The sequence below is a fragment of the Meriones unguiculatus genome, chromosome 3 (assembly GCF_030254825.1).
Source record: "Meriones unguiculatus strain TT.TT164.6M chromosome 3, Bangor_MerUng_6.1, whole genome shotgun sequence".
NCBI lineage: Eukaryota > Metazoa > Chordata > Mammalia > Rodentia > Muridae > Meriones > Meriones unguiculatus.
In genome coordinates, this window is record NC_083351.1 from 113,298,510 (window position 1) to 113,316,542 (window position 18,033).

Consider the following 18,033-nt stretch of genomic DNA (forward strand, 5'->3'; position numbering starts at 1 on the left):
TGGAAAACAGTAAAATCTGGGGAGGACAGGAACTCCACAAGGAGAACAACAGAACTAGAAACATATTTAAATAAAGTGATATATTGAGAAATATAAATTCTAATATTAGCACCTATTTTGAAAGACCCTAGATATTAACCTACCAGTACATACCTCCTAGTTTTAGTGTAACATGGTATGTGTGTATTTGTGTCCCTGCCTATGTGTATGTGTGTGTGAGACAGAATAGTTAATTTTAATGTAAGACCAGTAATTTATAATTACAAAGACTTTGATACTTTGCTACAAGTTGTTAACATTTCTTGTTAGCATTTCTAATGATTCAAAGTTTAGAGGTCAATTTAAAATATATAATTATAAGCCAGGGAAAAAAGGAGACAGAAAGATTCTGTACCTAGAAAAGTTAATTTTAAGAGTTAGATAATTTATTATAAACTCAATGGTTTTTTCTATTTTTTAATTGTATAAGTAAAAGAAATACACACTTATGCATAGAAGAATTATGTATAATTTATTATATCTCTGGGTGTCAGAACATTTCTTGTTTTTTTATAATAGATGCTCAATAAACAATTTATATAGAAAATATATATATGGATGAAGAAATGATAAATACCATTGATTCAGTTACATCAATAATATTTTGAGAGACAGGAGCACCAGCAACACAGAACATTTATGTTGGAATAAGCTATGTACTGGGCATTCCACTGGGCAAGCATAAGACCAAAAGGTGACTGAGAGACTTTGAATAGATTTTTATAACATGTTTTGAATTTCATGACTACCAAGAAATAACTTTAACATACCATCATAATTAACAATACTATTGAGGTGTCTGCTACCAACCACTTTCTCTAAAACTGAAATATAAACCTGCCCCTCCATCCTAGTGAAGAGCATTTCTGAAGCTAGTTTGGGTTATGCTAAAGATTACTATCACAATTCCTGAATTTTAAATTAATGGATGACTAAGTAAATGCCAGGACAATTTAGTGTCACTTGACATTTCTGAAAGAAGATAATTAAAAATCTCCATATAAGAATTACATTATAGACATAAGAATTACATTATTGACATCTAATATTGACTCAAGGAGCTACTTCTGTGGAAAGGTAGAATTAATTCTAACAAAAACTGTATTTTAAATTATGACCAATTTGAAATATTCAGAAGCATTTGTTTTTCTTTTCTTTTGTCAAGTTATTCTATTTTTAATGACTGATCTCTCCAGGAAGCAGAGTTTTCTTCAATTCAACACAAAGGAAAAAGTTCCATTTCTTAAACTTAGTATCTTTTGAAAACCAACGTATGATGTACTTTAGTGGGGTTCTGTCATATTAGGTGTTAATATCCAGCCTGATGTGCTTTTGGCACTACTTGGCTGTGATTTTAATTGGGCCTCATGGGTTGTCTCTCTTTCATAATCAGACTACTATACAAACTAAAGTATCTGTCAGAAGAGTGGTGTGGGTCCTTCAGCCTGGAAGTTAGAAAAAAAAAAAAAAACACCGTTCAAAAGGATTAAAATATTTCTGTATGAAGTATATATTAACATAGCAGATGGACCTACTAAAATCATATAGTATTTTCATTAATTAGCACAGGAATCTTTGCTGTTGATAACAATATACTCAGCAGGGGTTGTGACTTCTGTATATACTAACAGAGTATTCCATTTACAAATAAATCAGGGGTGGACCCTTAGCAACCAAAAATACTATTGCATTCACCTCCAGAACTGTCAGTAACATTTGGTTACCTATACTTTAAAGTTTGTTTTTAAATTTGCTCTTTTGCTTTCTATTGTTATTCTTTTTACACAAAAAAGACTTTGTTACAATAATGTGTGATGCAGCTCTGAAAGCTGACATAATTGTGAAGCTGCATCTTAATGGAATATTCAGTGTTATTACTGTCATTACTAGGCATTTTCAAAGTCACCGTGGGAGGTGAATATAATTCCGCTCAATGATTATTCCAGCCCGAAAACTGTCTGAACTTGTATTGCCTACAAACTTCAATAACACAAATGTCATTCAAAAAATGAGAAAATATTTCATCTTTCCAGATATTGTTTTAGTAAATATGAATGAGATGAAAATGCTACACCACTTGTGTACTTAACACAAGATTCCAGAACAGCAATGACAAAATTCGGAGTGTAGTTGACTCTGTAGCTCAGGGGTTAGAGCACCATTCATGTCATTTTTTTTTTGAATGATAAATTTTAAGTGGTTTATGCTTGATAGATGCTTTTAAGATGAAGAAGTTCCACTTTTTACAGTGTAATCATTTATTGCAGAAGAGCAGTGCTTACCTGTGATACCATTTTGGTGAGGGCTTTCAACAATGTTTATGAAGTGATTTTCTTGTCATGTGCATTAAATTTGATTTGCTAAGAAGGTAATTTATGAAGAAATAATAGTCTCCTAAGGAAAAGACAAGCTAGAGACAGAGTAGTTGTAAAAACTGGTTTATTTTTTTTAAAAATAAATACAAAAATATAAATATAAAACATTAGCAGATAGAATTTGATGAAATGAAATTGCACAAATGCTTGTATACCAGGCTGCATATCACACCTACTAACACCACATGTACATTTTTTTTTAAACTTAATGTATAGAACAGGATATATCTTAAACGTTTTCTTCGCCTTTTCAAAGCTTCATTTGCAAGGGCAAGACGTGTATCTATCAGAAGCGGCTTGTTCGTGAGGTTGCTTAAGGGAGAACTATCCTGTTCAATGTTCATTTATTTACTAAGATGGACAACATTGAATTTCCATAGCTTTGGCTTTTGGAAGTGATTAAATAAAATGTTGTATATATTCCATGAGACATCCTACAGGAAAGAATTAATATAATTAATGAACAAATTAAGAAATAAGTGGAAACTTGTGCTGAGTTGAGTAGCAGGAAAAAAATTCTCCTGAATATCAAATATTGTGAAGTGGAGACAGTGTCCGCAGAGTTATTTTCTGACGTAGAACAGAACTAAGGTGGCAGGCTAAGCTTCTTTGTCGCTCTCGCCGCCACCATACATTTCTGCTAGTTTATTAAACCGAGGTCCCCATTCTCGGAGGTAATCGTAGTTTTGGTCTCCTTCAGTGGTACCTGATTCTAACGAGCTCAGAGATTCAGCGACGGAGTCGTTTCCTTCATAGGCATAGGTAGCCAGTGAGTCGTAAGGGGGCGCGGTGGGGTCCAGGTCATGTTCTTTGAGCCGCTCATTAATGAAATCCCGAACATCCGTGTTATCCGGGACTGTAGGAGTCCTCCGCGGTATAAATAACGTTTCAGGAATTATATCTCGCCGGAGCTTTTTCTCCTCGATAGCTGCAGGATTCCTCAGGGTACCAATATCAAAGGCCTGGGTGTCCTCCTCTCCGCCACCTTCATCATTATAGCTCACGATGTTGTCTCTGATGTCTTCTTTGGATAAAATCAGAGGCTCTTTCTTCCGTTGCCTTTTCAGGGCTGCAAAGAGTACTACTATAACTTGAACAAAGACAAGAAGATGCATTAGAAGGTCAATCCCAAACTGCCAATCCAGAGCACAAGCACTACACAGGTGTGAAACTTTATATCTTGCATGGGAGTCCAGAATTTAAGATTAATTTTGTATTTTTGTTCAGAAGCTGGGAAAGATTTAGGTGGGTTGGCTAATATGGTGTTTCTGACTTATTTTCAAAGTAAAGTAGATTATAGCTTAATCAGAATGACAACTTTTTGTTTCTTTTTCTAAAAACAACCGTATGTTCCTGACAGGATAGAAAATGTTAATCTTATACAATAATCAAAAGTGATGCTCATCACAAACTTTAGACTTATAATTTTAGTTCCACAGCTATGCTGATGGATTTACATAGTTTTTTACTTACTTTACTGAAAGGCTTTCATGCCTGGAGAAAAAGTGACTGGGTTGTTTAAAGAAGAGAAAAATTGGCTTATATTTTCCTTGAAAATATAACCCTGCTTTGTAAGAGAACTTTCCACATTATTGTTAAATCAGGTTAGTTCAGCACAAGGAGTAAATTCAAATCTCATTGAATTAACTCCAAAACTCAAGTGTGATGTTCAGAGATCATCTTAAATAAGTAAAGATGCACAAGGAGAGACACATATCACAAAAATTAATATATGTCTGTAGGAGAAGGTTAATGGAAATGCCACTGGTGGTGGTGAGGATGCTATCTACTCTTCTTAAATATTTTGTTCTTGATTTTTAATACTTGGAGAAACAGATGTGAATTCATTCAAATGGAAAACATGAAGGGGGAAACCTTTGTATGTTAAATATGTATGTTTAGAAAATATCTTTAAAGTAAGTAGGAGTCACTATTATTCAAAAGGTACTGTTTTCTGTTAATTTATATTCGTGAACATAAAATGCTCTGATTCTTTTCACATGCATAATTCAAGCTTTTGAGAAAATCTCCCTCAGTTCAGGTATTCTCATATACACAACAAAGTGTGATATAAAGATTTTCAACCTTAGGCTATATTCTGTCAGGAAAATGAATTTTCTCAGTAAAAGCTTCCAATACAAAAGTTAGTTGGTAGAAACTGTGAGACTAGCTCCATGTCCAAGCTCTATTGCCCTGCTTCTTAAAACAGAGCTATTGTATCTATCAATTATAGCCAATAGGGAGAAGAGAATTCAATAGAGAGTAAATATGTTATTTTAACTTTAAGATCAGTTAACATTGAACCCCTGCACAGATGTAGCCCAGTTTCCAACTGGGTTCCCTAGTAATGGGAACAGGGACTGTCTCTGACATAAACTGATGGGTTTGCTCTTTGATCACCTCTCCCTCAGCAAGGTGCAGCCTTACCAGGCCACAGAGGAAGACAATGCAGCCAGTCCTGATGAGACCTGAAAGACTAGGATCAGATGGAAGGGGAGGAATGGACTGGGGGAGGGGCATGGGTGGAGAAAAGGGACATGGGATTTGGAGGGGAAAAGGGAGGGAGCTACAGGTGGGATACAAAGGGAATAAACTGTAATTAATAAAAATAAAATATTATAATTAAAAAAGGAATGGAAAAAAAAGCCATCTACCCTGGGTTATAAAATCAGGAGCATTATTTGTGGCCAATTCAATCACATAAAGGGCTGTTTGACCAGATTTCAGTGAAAATGTTAGAGAATGAACCTTCCATGCAACTTTTAGAGGGAAAACAATGAAAGCAATCTGCAAATTACCTTAGAAAACTGAACAACACTGCAATCTGGCTGCCTGGCCATTAAAGATGTTGACAATAGTTTGACTTCCAGTTCAGTTATGAGTGAAGATAATACATTTCAACTTCAACTATTCACACATTTTTATTTTTTAACAAATTGAGAAAAAAAACTATAGTAGTGTTTTGTGCACTGTTTTATAAATAGTAGATATATAATAAAAACGTGATACTAACAGTTAATTTTTGCTCCAGCCCCCACTTTTGAGGAATGATTTTTTATACACTATATTCTGAATATGGTTTCTCTTTTATCAAATCTTCCCATATCCTTCTTACCCCCTTCCCACCGAAATTCATAACCTTTCTTTCTCTCATCAGAAAACAAACAGATTAAAATAATAAAATAGAAAATAAAATTAAATTAAGAAAAGTAACAAAGAACAGCAAAACAAATTAAAAAAACAACAAAGAAAAAGCACAAGAGACATACACAGACTCAGAGACACAGAAATTCAGACACATAGAAATCCTGAAGAAACAACAACAATAAAAATGAAAATCATAATATATAAGTAAAAGATCTGCAAATTTAAATGTAAATGTCATTTTATTTCTTCAGACGTGTGAATGAGATGAGAGCTGTTCCAAGTTGTTTTAGTTCTTTCTAACTCTGGCTGGCTGTTTCAACTCAGTTGTTCTGGTCCAAACTTCTCTCCAAGCTTACTGATTCAAACTGGCTTTTCTCCGTTTCTGACTGAATTACTTTACCTGGCCTCAAACTAATTCTGGAAATGTATTTTAATCTGCTAGCTCCTTCTCATTCTCTGTCTCATTTTGTCTTCACCTGTGTCTAGCTTGTTCTGTCTGTAACCTGTCTCTGTAAAACTGTCCTGGTTTTAAATAACAACAGCAACAAAACCTCTCAGTATATCTATGTCTGATTTCCAGCCTCCTTTTCTTCCCAACACCACCTACTGCCCATTTCCCTCTCTTCAGCCACTTGCACTGTCTATTCTATTTCTGTACTTTCTCCTAGTGTGGCTGCCTGACCTGACATCAGTGGAAGAGGATACCATCAGTCCTGATGTGACTTGATGTATTGGGGTAGGTCGATATGGGGATGCTCCCCTTTTCTGAGAAGAAGGGGAAGGGAAAAGGGGGAAGAGGGTGAAAGGGTAGGTCCTAAGGAGAAAGGGCAGGGGGCTGCATTAAAAAGTAAAGTGAATAAATAAGTAAACATATATATGTGTGTGTGTGTGTGTGTGTGTGTGTGTGTGTGTGTGTGTGTGTAAAACCCTCCATAACGCTTGCTGCTCCTAAGTAAGCTCTATTTTCTGTCATGTTTTGATGGGAGTTGGGCTTGGGCATGTCCTGTCTAGGATACATTCTATCAAATCTTTATCTGAGTCATCACTTTGTCTGCTCCTCATTTAGAGGTCACTTTCAAATATGGCAGCTTTCTTCTATAAATTAACCTTACCTTCATTGTTTGGGATTAAGGGCGTATACTATTGGAATGTCTGTATTCCAGGCAGATCATATTGTAATTCAGAGTGTTCTGCATTTCAGCCAGATCACATAGATCTAGAAGGTCTTTGGATGGGATCCCCTGACAGAGCAGCCATGTTGCTGGATTAAAATTTTTCTACATTGGCCTGAATTGAGAGCTCAGTGGTTAAGAGCACTGGCTATTCTTCCAGGGGTCCTGAGTTCAGTTCCCAGCAACCACATGGTAGCTCACAACGATATGTAGTGGAATCTGGTTTTCTCTTCTGGTGTGCATGAAAGCAGAACAATCACATACAAAAAATTCAATAAATTAAAAAATCCTCTACAGTAAAAAAAAAAAAAAAGCCGCTATAAAGCAATATGAGACAGAACCTAAAAAAATTACATTGAGTTATTTTTGTGTTGGCCATCTCCTACTAGGCAGGGGCCTGCTCTAAAGTTTGTATCTGCAGGGAGACTCGTAGAGAAAATGAGCTTTTCTTTTGCCAGTGGTTATTAAGCTTCTAGTTTACTGATGGGAGCTTGAGTTAACATTATTGCTTTTACTGCCATGAAAGATACATTTTTGGTATGTATTTTTCACTTAATCCTCACAGATAGTGTCTTACTGCTTCTATTACCATAAAGACTACTTTAAGTAGTATATATGGTGACTAGGTAAAAATGTTTCTTTGTTAGCAATATTTCCCAGTTAATTTGCACAAATCTTTAAAATTTAGCATTAGTTGACAGGTGTTATGTTTTGATGGTAATATTTCCTATTCAGCAACAGACAGAATTAGTCATCTTTGAAGGCCATCCCCTTTCTTCAACACTTCTTACCCAGCAAAATAATGATGCAGAGGAGAATGGCTATCAAAGCACCAGTGCTGAGGCCAGCAGGGAGTAGCAGGGCTTCTGCACTGCAGGACTGCATGTTGCCTTGGTTGTCACAGGCACACACACGGATGGTCAGGGTGCCAGTGCTGCTCTGAATAGGGTAGTCATTGTCAGATATCACCACCGGCAGAAGATAGGTGCTTATTTCATGACGGTTGAAGCCGTTTTTCCTGGTTAGAATTCTGGCAGTATTATCTAAAACAAATTAAAAACCATTGCAAATAATTTGGAGAAATTTGTTTCAGTGTTAACTGTGGTTTTACATTAAGGAAAAAAAAAACCTGCTTTCACTTTATGTAAACTATGAATTTTCCTATTCCATATACATAATGTAAATCAAACTAGGTGAGGTATACTAAATAATACGAAGAATCTAGCACTCTGTATTGCTACTTATTTATTTATGTATTTTGAGAAAGGATGTTGCTGTGTAGCCCTGTATGGACCTGACTGGGATCATCCCTCTTGCTCAAGCTCCCAAGTACTGTGATTATAGAAAAGCAGGTCCATCCTCAGACTGCATGATGGTTAGGTTTCAAACGACAGTTCCATAATGCTAAACACATGAATTCATTTATGAATATTGTGGAGATTTTATAAAACAAGTTTTTATCAAAGAAAATAACTATTTGTTTAAATTTACACATGTCTGAGTGTGTACTGTCACATGAAAAAATATGCTTTAACCTAATAATTATAAAGAAAATATGATGCAGTGCTGTGTAAGAACATAAATCAATTGAATTATTAAAATCCACAAGATCTTAATATATACTCAAAGCTTAGCAAATACTGAATATTTCTGAATATTGCTTATATCCATTAAAACAAAACTATAATAAATGCATATATTCTGAATGAACAACTTGCTGTCACTGTTGTGGAGTAACAAATAACTTCAAAAATGTTGAATTTTAATAAAGTCTACCATACAGTTATCTACTATTCTACTAGGGAAGTTTTTCCTAATTAGATGAGTATCCCAGTTCTTCCCAATATGAGTTATGGGTGAAGGTGGAGGTAGCTTGTCCCATTTAACCAACATTTAAAAACCACTGAGTAAGTTAGTTTCTATCTTGTTTTATTGTCAGACGAATATAGTCTTGATTCTCAGAGGGCTGTCTACAAGGCCAATACAGAAACAGGAGTCAAAAAGTAGTAGTTAAGTCAAAAAAGCAGAACAGAAAAAAAAGAAAGTGTCAATCACTTTCTTGTTCAGTAGCTGAATGTAAAAACAGGTGCTTTCTACATTATCAGAGATGTTAACTACTTTAAAAAAGCAGATCTCTAAAATATGAGAAAATTGGAAAACTTAACCTCTCAGGCATTAATATCTCAGGTAAAAATTTGCATACTTAATAGCATATTTTCATATCGTTTAGGTACCTTTTAACTTTTTGAATATTTTGAATCTTAGTTTTATAATAATTCTGTTATATTTAAAAACCAAATACATTTTAATTTAAAATAGCTCTTATTTTTTAAGTTTTATGAAACAATATTTTTAAATTATATAATATTTAACTTATCACAGGCACAAATTAATTAAAGAGGGATTTGTATCACTAAATTTAAAGTATTTAAGATGAACATGTGGACAAACATGAGGAAATATTCACAAAAGGTGTATCCTTTAGTTAATTCTTATATAATTACAGCTGCTTTAAGCCTTCACCCAACAATAGAAAACAATACACATAAAATTAATTCAAATATTCCACCAAATTTAATGAAAGGCTACACAGTGAGCTCTTCGAGTTGGTATTTGTGTAAGTTTATTTCTTTCTTTGAGTAATTTACACATAATCAATTCTTTCCAATAAAAGAAGATGATAATCTATGTCAAAAATTAACTAAGATGAGCCTCCCCTTTTTTTAGTTTTAGGGGGGAAAGGTTTCTTTGTGTAGCCTTAGCTATCCTGAACTTGCTTTGCACACCAGGCTGGCCTCCAACTCACAGCAGTCCGCCTGCCTCTTCCTCCCAGAGTGCTGGGATCACAGGTGTGAGCCGCCGTGCCAGGCTCTTAAGTGAGTCTTAAATGATTTCTCCATGACTTTGAAAGGCTGTGCCATGACAGCACTAAGCTACATCACTTTCTAATACCTAGTTCTTAGCTTCACAGGGAAAGAGTCAAAATTACATACACCCAGAAACAGGTATTTTCAGTTCAGTACTAAGGACTGAATTGAGAGAACTCTAATCTAAAATCTATGTTTAAATTGATGGGTTCAGCTAATTGAAATTATACTGGATGTTGTTAATCTGATATTCAGAAACAGCTCAGCATTGTGTATATTAATTTCCACGTCTATGTTACTTTTTTTTTCTAATCCAATTACTTTTATATGTCTAGAGGGACAGAAAATATGGACATTTCAAATCTGAAGTTAGTGAAAAAACATGTCTCAAACGGTTCATTTCTCTTTGACTCCCTCATGCGAACACTCTATTAGATGAAATCTCTTGGTGAGTAGATAGCACGATGTAAAATGATCCAATGTCTTAAGCTATTTTATGGCACTTGAAAACCACCTTGATGAAATGTAGCCAATTGGCTTTGCTAATACTTCTCAGTCACTGTGAAGAAAACACTGTATATTTGCCAATGTGGTTACGAGATTTATTTGGAATATGTCTGCAGCCACAGTAAGGCAAATATATCTTCCACCAACACAAGCTAAGGTCATTATTTGCCATGAAATACATTAAATATAGATGAGGTCTTATAGTACACATACCCACATATTCGTGTATGTTGGAAGGGAGATGTGTATAATCTACAGTTGCATAGTTGTCATGACACATACTTATCAACGTTTTAAAAATCACAGCTATTTTCACAATGTTTATCTAAAGTTCTTTCTGCTTTTTATTGGAACAAAGAAGAAATAACTTCAGAGATATAAAATTTATATTTCACAAAGGACAATAGCATGTTTGTCATTGCGACAAGAAATCTGCAAATGCTTTCACAGGATTCTGTAGCTGTTTCTCTTTCCTCACTTATTCCTAACTTTCTCCAGTAAATCTTATACTATTATGTCCTATCATAGTTTGTATAATAGATGCAAATGATCTTTCTTTCCTTCATCCATTCATGTCCTATCATGTTTACAATACTATTTGAAGCCTTTCTAATTTTTTCAACATTTCATCTTTTCCTGAGCACCTATTGTTTTATAACTTATATTATTTCAGATTTAGGAAAGTAACTAACTTTAAAGAAGATATTATAATGATGTATTGCTAAATATGGGTATGCCAAGATTTTTAAGATTATATCATTAAGTTGATATACAGCATACACAAATGAATTGATATGCTGCAATAATTATCTCTGGGGAAATTCTCAATTTTTCATACTACATATGAAAAGAGTTAAAAAAAATTACCTTCATTATCTTGTACTGTGAAGTTAGGATTGACAGCAGCCAAACTGAAGAAAAACTTCTGTCCACCTAAGGGGTCATCTTTGTCAACTGCACTAATGGTCTGTATCAGCTGAAAGAAAGGAAGCATTACAGTCATCACATGTCTGCAAGTAGAAGAGGGATCACATATGACGTTTTGAAAACATGCATACAAGTAACTTTGTACAGACTGAATAGGTTAAATTTAAGAAGACATACACACGCCAATTTTAAAATGAACAAAGAGATTATATAAACAAGAAGCTCTCTGTTTTTGAAGTTGAAAAGCTAGTACTCTATCCTTCTATGGACATTTCCTGGCACCTTCGTTATATGTTTTTACTGTACATGTGACAGTGGATCAAGCACAGACACGTATAAGCTCTAGACAGATGTTCTCCTGATTCTTTTCATCATGTTTTAAGAAAGTAGTTTGAGGAGAACATCAAAAGCTTACATTTATTAATACTTAGGAAATCATTCAGACTTACTTTTTCTTAAAAAGATACTTTAGTTTATGATTATAAGCATATTTGGTTAAAATATTTTTCCCTAGTTTCTGTTGATTTAACAAGGAATGTAGAGCTTAAAATATTATTAAAATAATTTGGAACATGAACAAATTATTATCACATTATATTAAATTACTCTCCTTTCAAAACATGTTATAGCAATAACAGTAAAAATAGCCTACTTATTATAAATCAAATTATTTATTTCAAAGCAATTCAGGAAACTTAATTAAACCACACAAAGCAATATACTATTTTCTAGAAATGATGAACAAGAATAATCAGTTAAATGTTGAAATTATTTTAAAAGTAATAAATCATGGAGACAAAATATTTATTATAAGAATAAACAGAACCAAATTATAATAGAATAAAAATGCACATACATAAATACATTCAAGATAAAAATATATAATATATTAATAAAAATGTATTTATTAGGCAGACATTCTTTAAAAATTACTAATTATGTTTTTTTCCTAACTCTTCTTTTTTTAATTATGCTATAAAGTTTTTCATTGTAATTTTGTGATTCTTTGTGTATTGTACAAATAAATACCACAAATACAATTAACAGAACAAAAAAAAAACCATTGGAAATTCTAAGTCACTAAGATTAATGTTAATAGATAGATACTAAAATACATGTACAGTCGCAGTATTAAAGTAGATCCTTTAAAGAAAAATTACAAGGTCTCATAATAACTATTCCAAATTACAATTGGATTTTATTTTTCCAGGCCAAAATAATATATTTTTGAGGACCAATGTATACTTCTTTACATATGTGTATAGGAAATTATCATATTTACCTGATATATGAAAACAAAATATGTATACTGATTAAAGATAAAGGCACCAATGAATTAATGATTATTGGTTAACTGACACATTTTTTTTTTAATTTAGTGATATAGACAGAGCAATATGCTGGTTTCAAAGGGACAATAAATGAAATGACAAGCGGTTGAGTCTCTATCCTTCTAGAGCACATGCTGACGACCAAAATAAAAATAAGATTTCCTCTGGATCACCAAGAACTCAGTATCTTATTTTGTATTAATGTTACAAGAAGAAAGAAGCAAAGAAAACCTAGTGCTCTTGAATATTTATTCTTAGTATGTGATAGAAAACATACAGTTCATTTCTTAGCCGTAACAAAATTGACCTGTATCTTCACATTCTGCAGCAACTTCAAGGTTTTTTCCTAATATGAAGCACTGGGGAAATGTTGGGTTGATCCAGAGAGAAAACAAAGCATCCTTTTACATTTGAAATATTTAACTTCTTTTATAAAAATATTAGTATTTCTTGGTGAAAAATAGCTTTATTCTGCTCAAACACACCATTCCTGGTTGTTAGAGATGGACAGAACACTGTTCTTTGGAAAACATTATGTTGAATATTTTGGGCCTGATAAACCCTTGGTTGCCACTTCATTTGATATGTGATGTCAGTTAATAATTTGATTTGATAACATTTTTAGACATTGAAGAGTAAATCTGAGCTTCACTCTCCCTAGGAATGTCTTCAAAAAGATGCTTTGAGATGTAAATGTGGTTTTTATCCTTTTGGTCATAAAATATAATCATCACCTGAAAGAGTGGACATGGGTGAAGGAGATGGATACAGAAAAAACTGGCTTCTTCTTTCCATTCCTAATGACTATCTTTTATTAAGGAAGGACCTAATGAGTTTCCTAGCCCAATTTAGGCAAACAAGAAGGCAGTTAACTTCGTATCAGTGGCAATTTGCACCCTTTCCAAGTGAAATGTCTCTTAAATCAAGGAACTGACAAGACCAAAGGGAAGAGATGCAAAGGGAAATGTGGTGGCACTGTTTTATTTCCGTGTTACCTGTTTCTCCACACATCACATTGGTGAAATTATACCCCATACTGATACTGTAGATCTAACTGTTACTTAACAGTTAAATTACAGGGATACATTTTGAATTAAGATGCTTGATAAATGACTCAAGAATTATTTTTTTATATTAATTACAGTTTATTCATTTTGTATCCCAGCTGTAGTCCCTTCCTCATTCCATCCCAATCCTACGCTCCCTTCCTCATCTCCTCCCATGCCCCTTTCCAAGTCCACTGATAGCGGAAGTTCTCCTCCCCCTCCATCTGACACTAGCCTATCAGGTCTCATCAGGACTAGCTGCACTGTCTTCCTTTGTGGCCTGGTAAGGCTGCTCCCCAATCAGGGGGAGGTGATCAAAGAGCCAGCCACTGAGTTCATGTCAGATACAGTCCCTGTTCCCCTTACTAGGGTACCCACTTGGATACTGAGCTGCCATGGGTTACATCTGAGCAGGGATTCTAGGTGATCTACATGCATGGTCCTTGGTTGGATTTTGGTTTATCAGTCTCAGAAAAGACACCTTGGCTCAGATTTCTTGGTTCTGTTGCTCCCTTTGTGGAGCTCCTGTCTCCTCCTTCTTTCATAAGATTCCCTGCCCTCTGCTCAAAGTCTGGCTATGAGTCTCCTAGAACTAACTCAGGATAGGCTCCTGGGGGGATATGAGGGTCATTCAAGCAGAGACTCCTAGTAGCAGAGGTCATAGACATTGAAGAGGACACTGTAACTAGACTAGTCTAGCAGAGGGAGGGAAACACCAACCCACCCACAAAGGGCCTCCCTTATCAGTGGACTTGGAAAGGGGCAAGGAGGAGATGAAGGAGGGAGGGTGGGATTGGGAGGGAATGAGGGAGCGGGATACAGCTGTGATACAAAATTAATAAACTGTAACTAATATTAAAAAAATAAAAAGAAGAAAGTCAGAAACACCTAAGTTATTTAAATATTCAGAAATAAACATTTCCATAACATTTCAAGTAAAAAAAAAAAGTTCAATTGTGGTAATTTTATCCTTTCAAACAATAGACAAGCTATTGAATTCCAGTTAGAAAATTCACAAGAATGACTTGAGTTATTCTATAATGCAATTTGCATAAAAATATAGCAATGACATTGATGTTTATAAAAGCATTAAGTGATGTCAAAACACTACACAGTTTCTCAATGGCTTCTCTATCTCTAATAAAATGCTTTTGATTTCCAATTATTATTTATAATATGCAGCTTCCTTCTGTGAAGATAGCACTCAAGGCAATTAAGAGCATTTCTTTCAGCCATATATGCCAGAGCTTTTCAAATAACAAAATGAGTCCACTGAGGAAATGATTTAAATAGTTCTAAACAAAGCTGATGTAGGAAGAATGCATCAATGGACTAAAATGAAGTCATTAAGCATTTTATGTGTTACCACACTGAGGAAAAACACAGGCAATTCATAACAGCATAACTTCAAAACATGTTCACATATAATCCAATGCTGACTGTGTGTTTCAGTAATCTGTACCTTTGTTTCTGCATTTCCCTGAGTCTCACTGTCACCATCCTGCAGAAATAAAAATATTCTAAGGAGTTTTTTCATGCTGCATCTCTAGGTTATTAGACTATTAAAACAGTGGTAACTAAAAAAAAAATTGGACATTTTACAGGACTCTGTTGCTGGTAAAAAATGTAGACATCATGATGATAACCACCCGAGAAACTTGTCTCCACCTGAGTTCACAATTTGGACAACCTCACGGACCATCTTCCCTAAGAAACTGAAACTGAGACAAGGCAGTGCCAATGACAGGCAGGGCCACTCTTGAACAGTACTGCATTGTTATGTGTATTTCCTGAATTTTGTTTAACCTAGATGACACATTAGGAATCCAAACATGGATCAACTGGCCATCACAGGCATTTTTCATTCGTTCTTCCTTACAACTTAGCCATGCTGAATACATCTTATTTCTCTGTCTTTCTCTTTTACTAGTCTATATAATTGGTCTGTTGATAATGAGTGGCAGAGCCCAGCTGGCTAGAGCTCTCAGGGTCCAGGCTCTGACTACAAAAACTATACTAACTCCATTTTCTATTTTACTAAATGGTTGTTAATGCTGAGCCAATGGCACAGAGTAGATTCTGATGTTTGCCTTTGATTCTGAAAGTTTTAAAATTTAAAGATATTTCTCATACCTCAATTTTTATGGGAAAGGCAACATATTATTATTATTTAAGATATTATTTTCATTTTATTTTATTGCATTACAACTTTGCAAAGAAATTGAGTAACTTGACTGTAAATATTTTCAACTTTATAAACATTAACAATTTTCTAAACTTATTTATTATTTACTTTATATCCTGGTTTTAGACCCATCCTTCCTCCCTTTCTACTCCTAGCTTCCCTCCTTCTTCCCTTCCCTATTTCTCTGAAATTGCATCAAGACTGAATGTGTCCTCTTCCCCTGCGGCCTGGCAATGCAGTAATGCCAGGAAGAAGTGATCAAAAAGCTAGCAAGTGAGTCCATGTCCAATGCAGTCCCAACTTCCCTTACTAGAGGACCTTTATCTCTTATAAGGAGATATTAGCCATATAATACAGGATAAGCAGACTACAAGACACAGACCCAAAGAAGATAAATAACAAGGAGTAGGATGAACGAATCTCACTTGGAAGAGGAGACAGAAAAGACAGAGGTAGTAGTTAAAGATAAGGAACAAGGTAAGGAAGGGGTATAGAGAGTTAGAGGGTGGATCTGGGGTCAGAGAGGGAGAGGGAACAGAAAGAAGTGTAGAGAAGAGAAACTTAAGGGGGCGTATCTCTGTGACAACTTGGAGAACTAACTCAGGATAGGCTCCTGGGAGGATATGAGGGTCACTCAAGTAGAGACTCCTAGTAGCAGAGCTCACAGACATTGAAGAGGACACTGTAACTAGACTAGTCTAGCAGAGGGAGGGAAACACCAACCCACCCACAGAAACTTCTCAAAGTTTACCCTTCCTACAAGATATACAGGGAAAAAGATAGATTAAAGATTGAGGAAATGTCCAACCAATGCCTGGCCCTAACAAAGGCCTACTATATGTGAGAGTGCCAACCCACCCCTGACAATATGAATGATACTCAGCTAAGCTGGTAGACAGGAGCCTTTCAGAACTGTCCTCTGAGAGACTCTACTCAGCAGCGCCTCAAAACAGATGCTGAGACTAACAGCCAAACACTGGGCAATGAGAGGTGAGTCTTGTAGAAAAGTGGGGAAAAGAGAAAAAGACCTGGAGGTGACATGGTCTTCAAGAAGAACAACAGAGCCAACTAACCAAGTCCCAGAGATGGAAGCATCAACTGAAGACCATGCATGAAGTGGACCTAGCCCACTTAAAAAAAAGAGAGAGAGAGAAAATAAACAATAAAAAACCACAAAGACTTTCTAAAGTTTTAATGAGAAGATAAAATAAGTGTCTTAAGCCCTGTTTCTTTCATCGTTTCCAAGATTTTGACAGAAACACAGTTTACACACAGCTAAAAGCATCATGAATTGGAGTTGTATAATTGCTCACCTGTCCTGGTCTGGCATTTTCACATACAAATGTGTCATAAAACACAGCAAATTGTGGAGCATTGTCATTAACATCCAAAATCCTCACAAAAACAGACACACGAGTTGTCTCTTTGGGATTATCTAGAAAGAGAAAATAAAAACAGTTCTTAGGAAAATGCATTTGTGTGCAGGACTAAATTCAGATAGGCATCTTATGGACATTAAGTGCTCACATACAAATAAGCATCATATATATTCTTCTGACATTATGAAAAAAATGCAATAAAGAAAATCACTATTAGAGCCTAATTAGATAGTAATGAATTCCCTTATTATTGGGCACAAGAGTACTATTACTTTTTCAAAATTTCCTTTTAAAAATACAATAGAGTGTAATTGAGTTCATATTACATGTCTGTCTTTACTGTCCAATTATGAAATGGAATTATATAATTATTTATTAAATACTTGCTACATTTGGCAATTTGGCTTAGCTTTTGCTTTTAGCTACCTTTTAGAAGAAGAAGCACTTTGAAATAGATTAGGTAATTGTCCAAGTCACCAGCTCCTGAAACCCACCACTTTGTTTACTTCTATAGTGAAAAAAAATTTCTTATAGCTACTCTCAGATCTTCATTTGGAAGCTGGATTACCTGGGTATTGAGTTAATGAACTGATTATAAAAATTAGAGTGAAATACTGTTGCTCAAATATTTTATTGACATGTTCATTACTGATACTATTAAACACTACTCTTTTTATTTATTTTCGTTCACTTTTACTTCTTCTTTTGCATGCATTTGTGTCTATATGTGGGTACATGTATACAAGGTTGTAGTAGACAGAAGATAACCCATAGTAGCCAGTTCTTTCTTTCCACCATGAAGGACCCTGAGATTAAAGTATGGTCATCCGACTTGGTACTAAATGCCTTTTTTTTCCCTGAGCCATCACACTGGCCTTTGCAGATTAAGAATGTCTTTGCATATCAATTTATTCTATACAAACCAGCTCTAAAACAACAGAGCTGGTTGTTTTCATCATCTTTGTTTTGTTAAAATGGTGAAATGAAGAGCACCAAATGACATAAAGATGAATTTTATTTATCTTTTTGATTAATGAATTAAAATTTAATGCAAGTAT

At 34.7% G+C, this 18,033-nt stretch overlaps 1 protein-coding gene across 5 annotated transcripts in view; it reads right to left on the reverse strand.

Moving 5' to 3' along the window:
* Window positions 1-2,461: 2,461 nt before the first annotated feature.
* Window positions 2,462-18,033, reverse strand: part of LOC110566624 (cadherin-10) — a 203,113-nt gene continuing 187,541 nt past the window's right edge. For 4 of the 5 annotated variants that reach the window (XM_060380428.1, XM_060380429.1, XM_060380430.1 and 1 more), the window contains 4 exons: window positions 16,910-17,031; window positions 10,975-11,083; window positions 7,525-7,776; window positions 2,462-3,504 (listed from right to left, as the gene is read on the reverse strand). In XM_060380428.1, the coding sequence (XP_060236411.1) occupies window positions 3,014-3,504; window positions 7,525-7,776; window positions 10,975-11,083; window positions 16,910-17,031 (974 nt within the window). In that variant the 3' untranslated portion in view covers window positions 2,462-3,013. The remainder of the gene's footprint in view (window positions 3,505-7,524; window positions 7,777-10,974; window positions 11,084-16,909; window positions 17,032-18,033) is intronic. The other variant, XM_060380432.1, reaches the window with a different exon arrangement.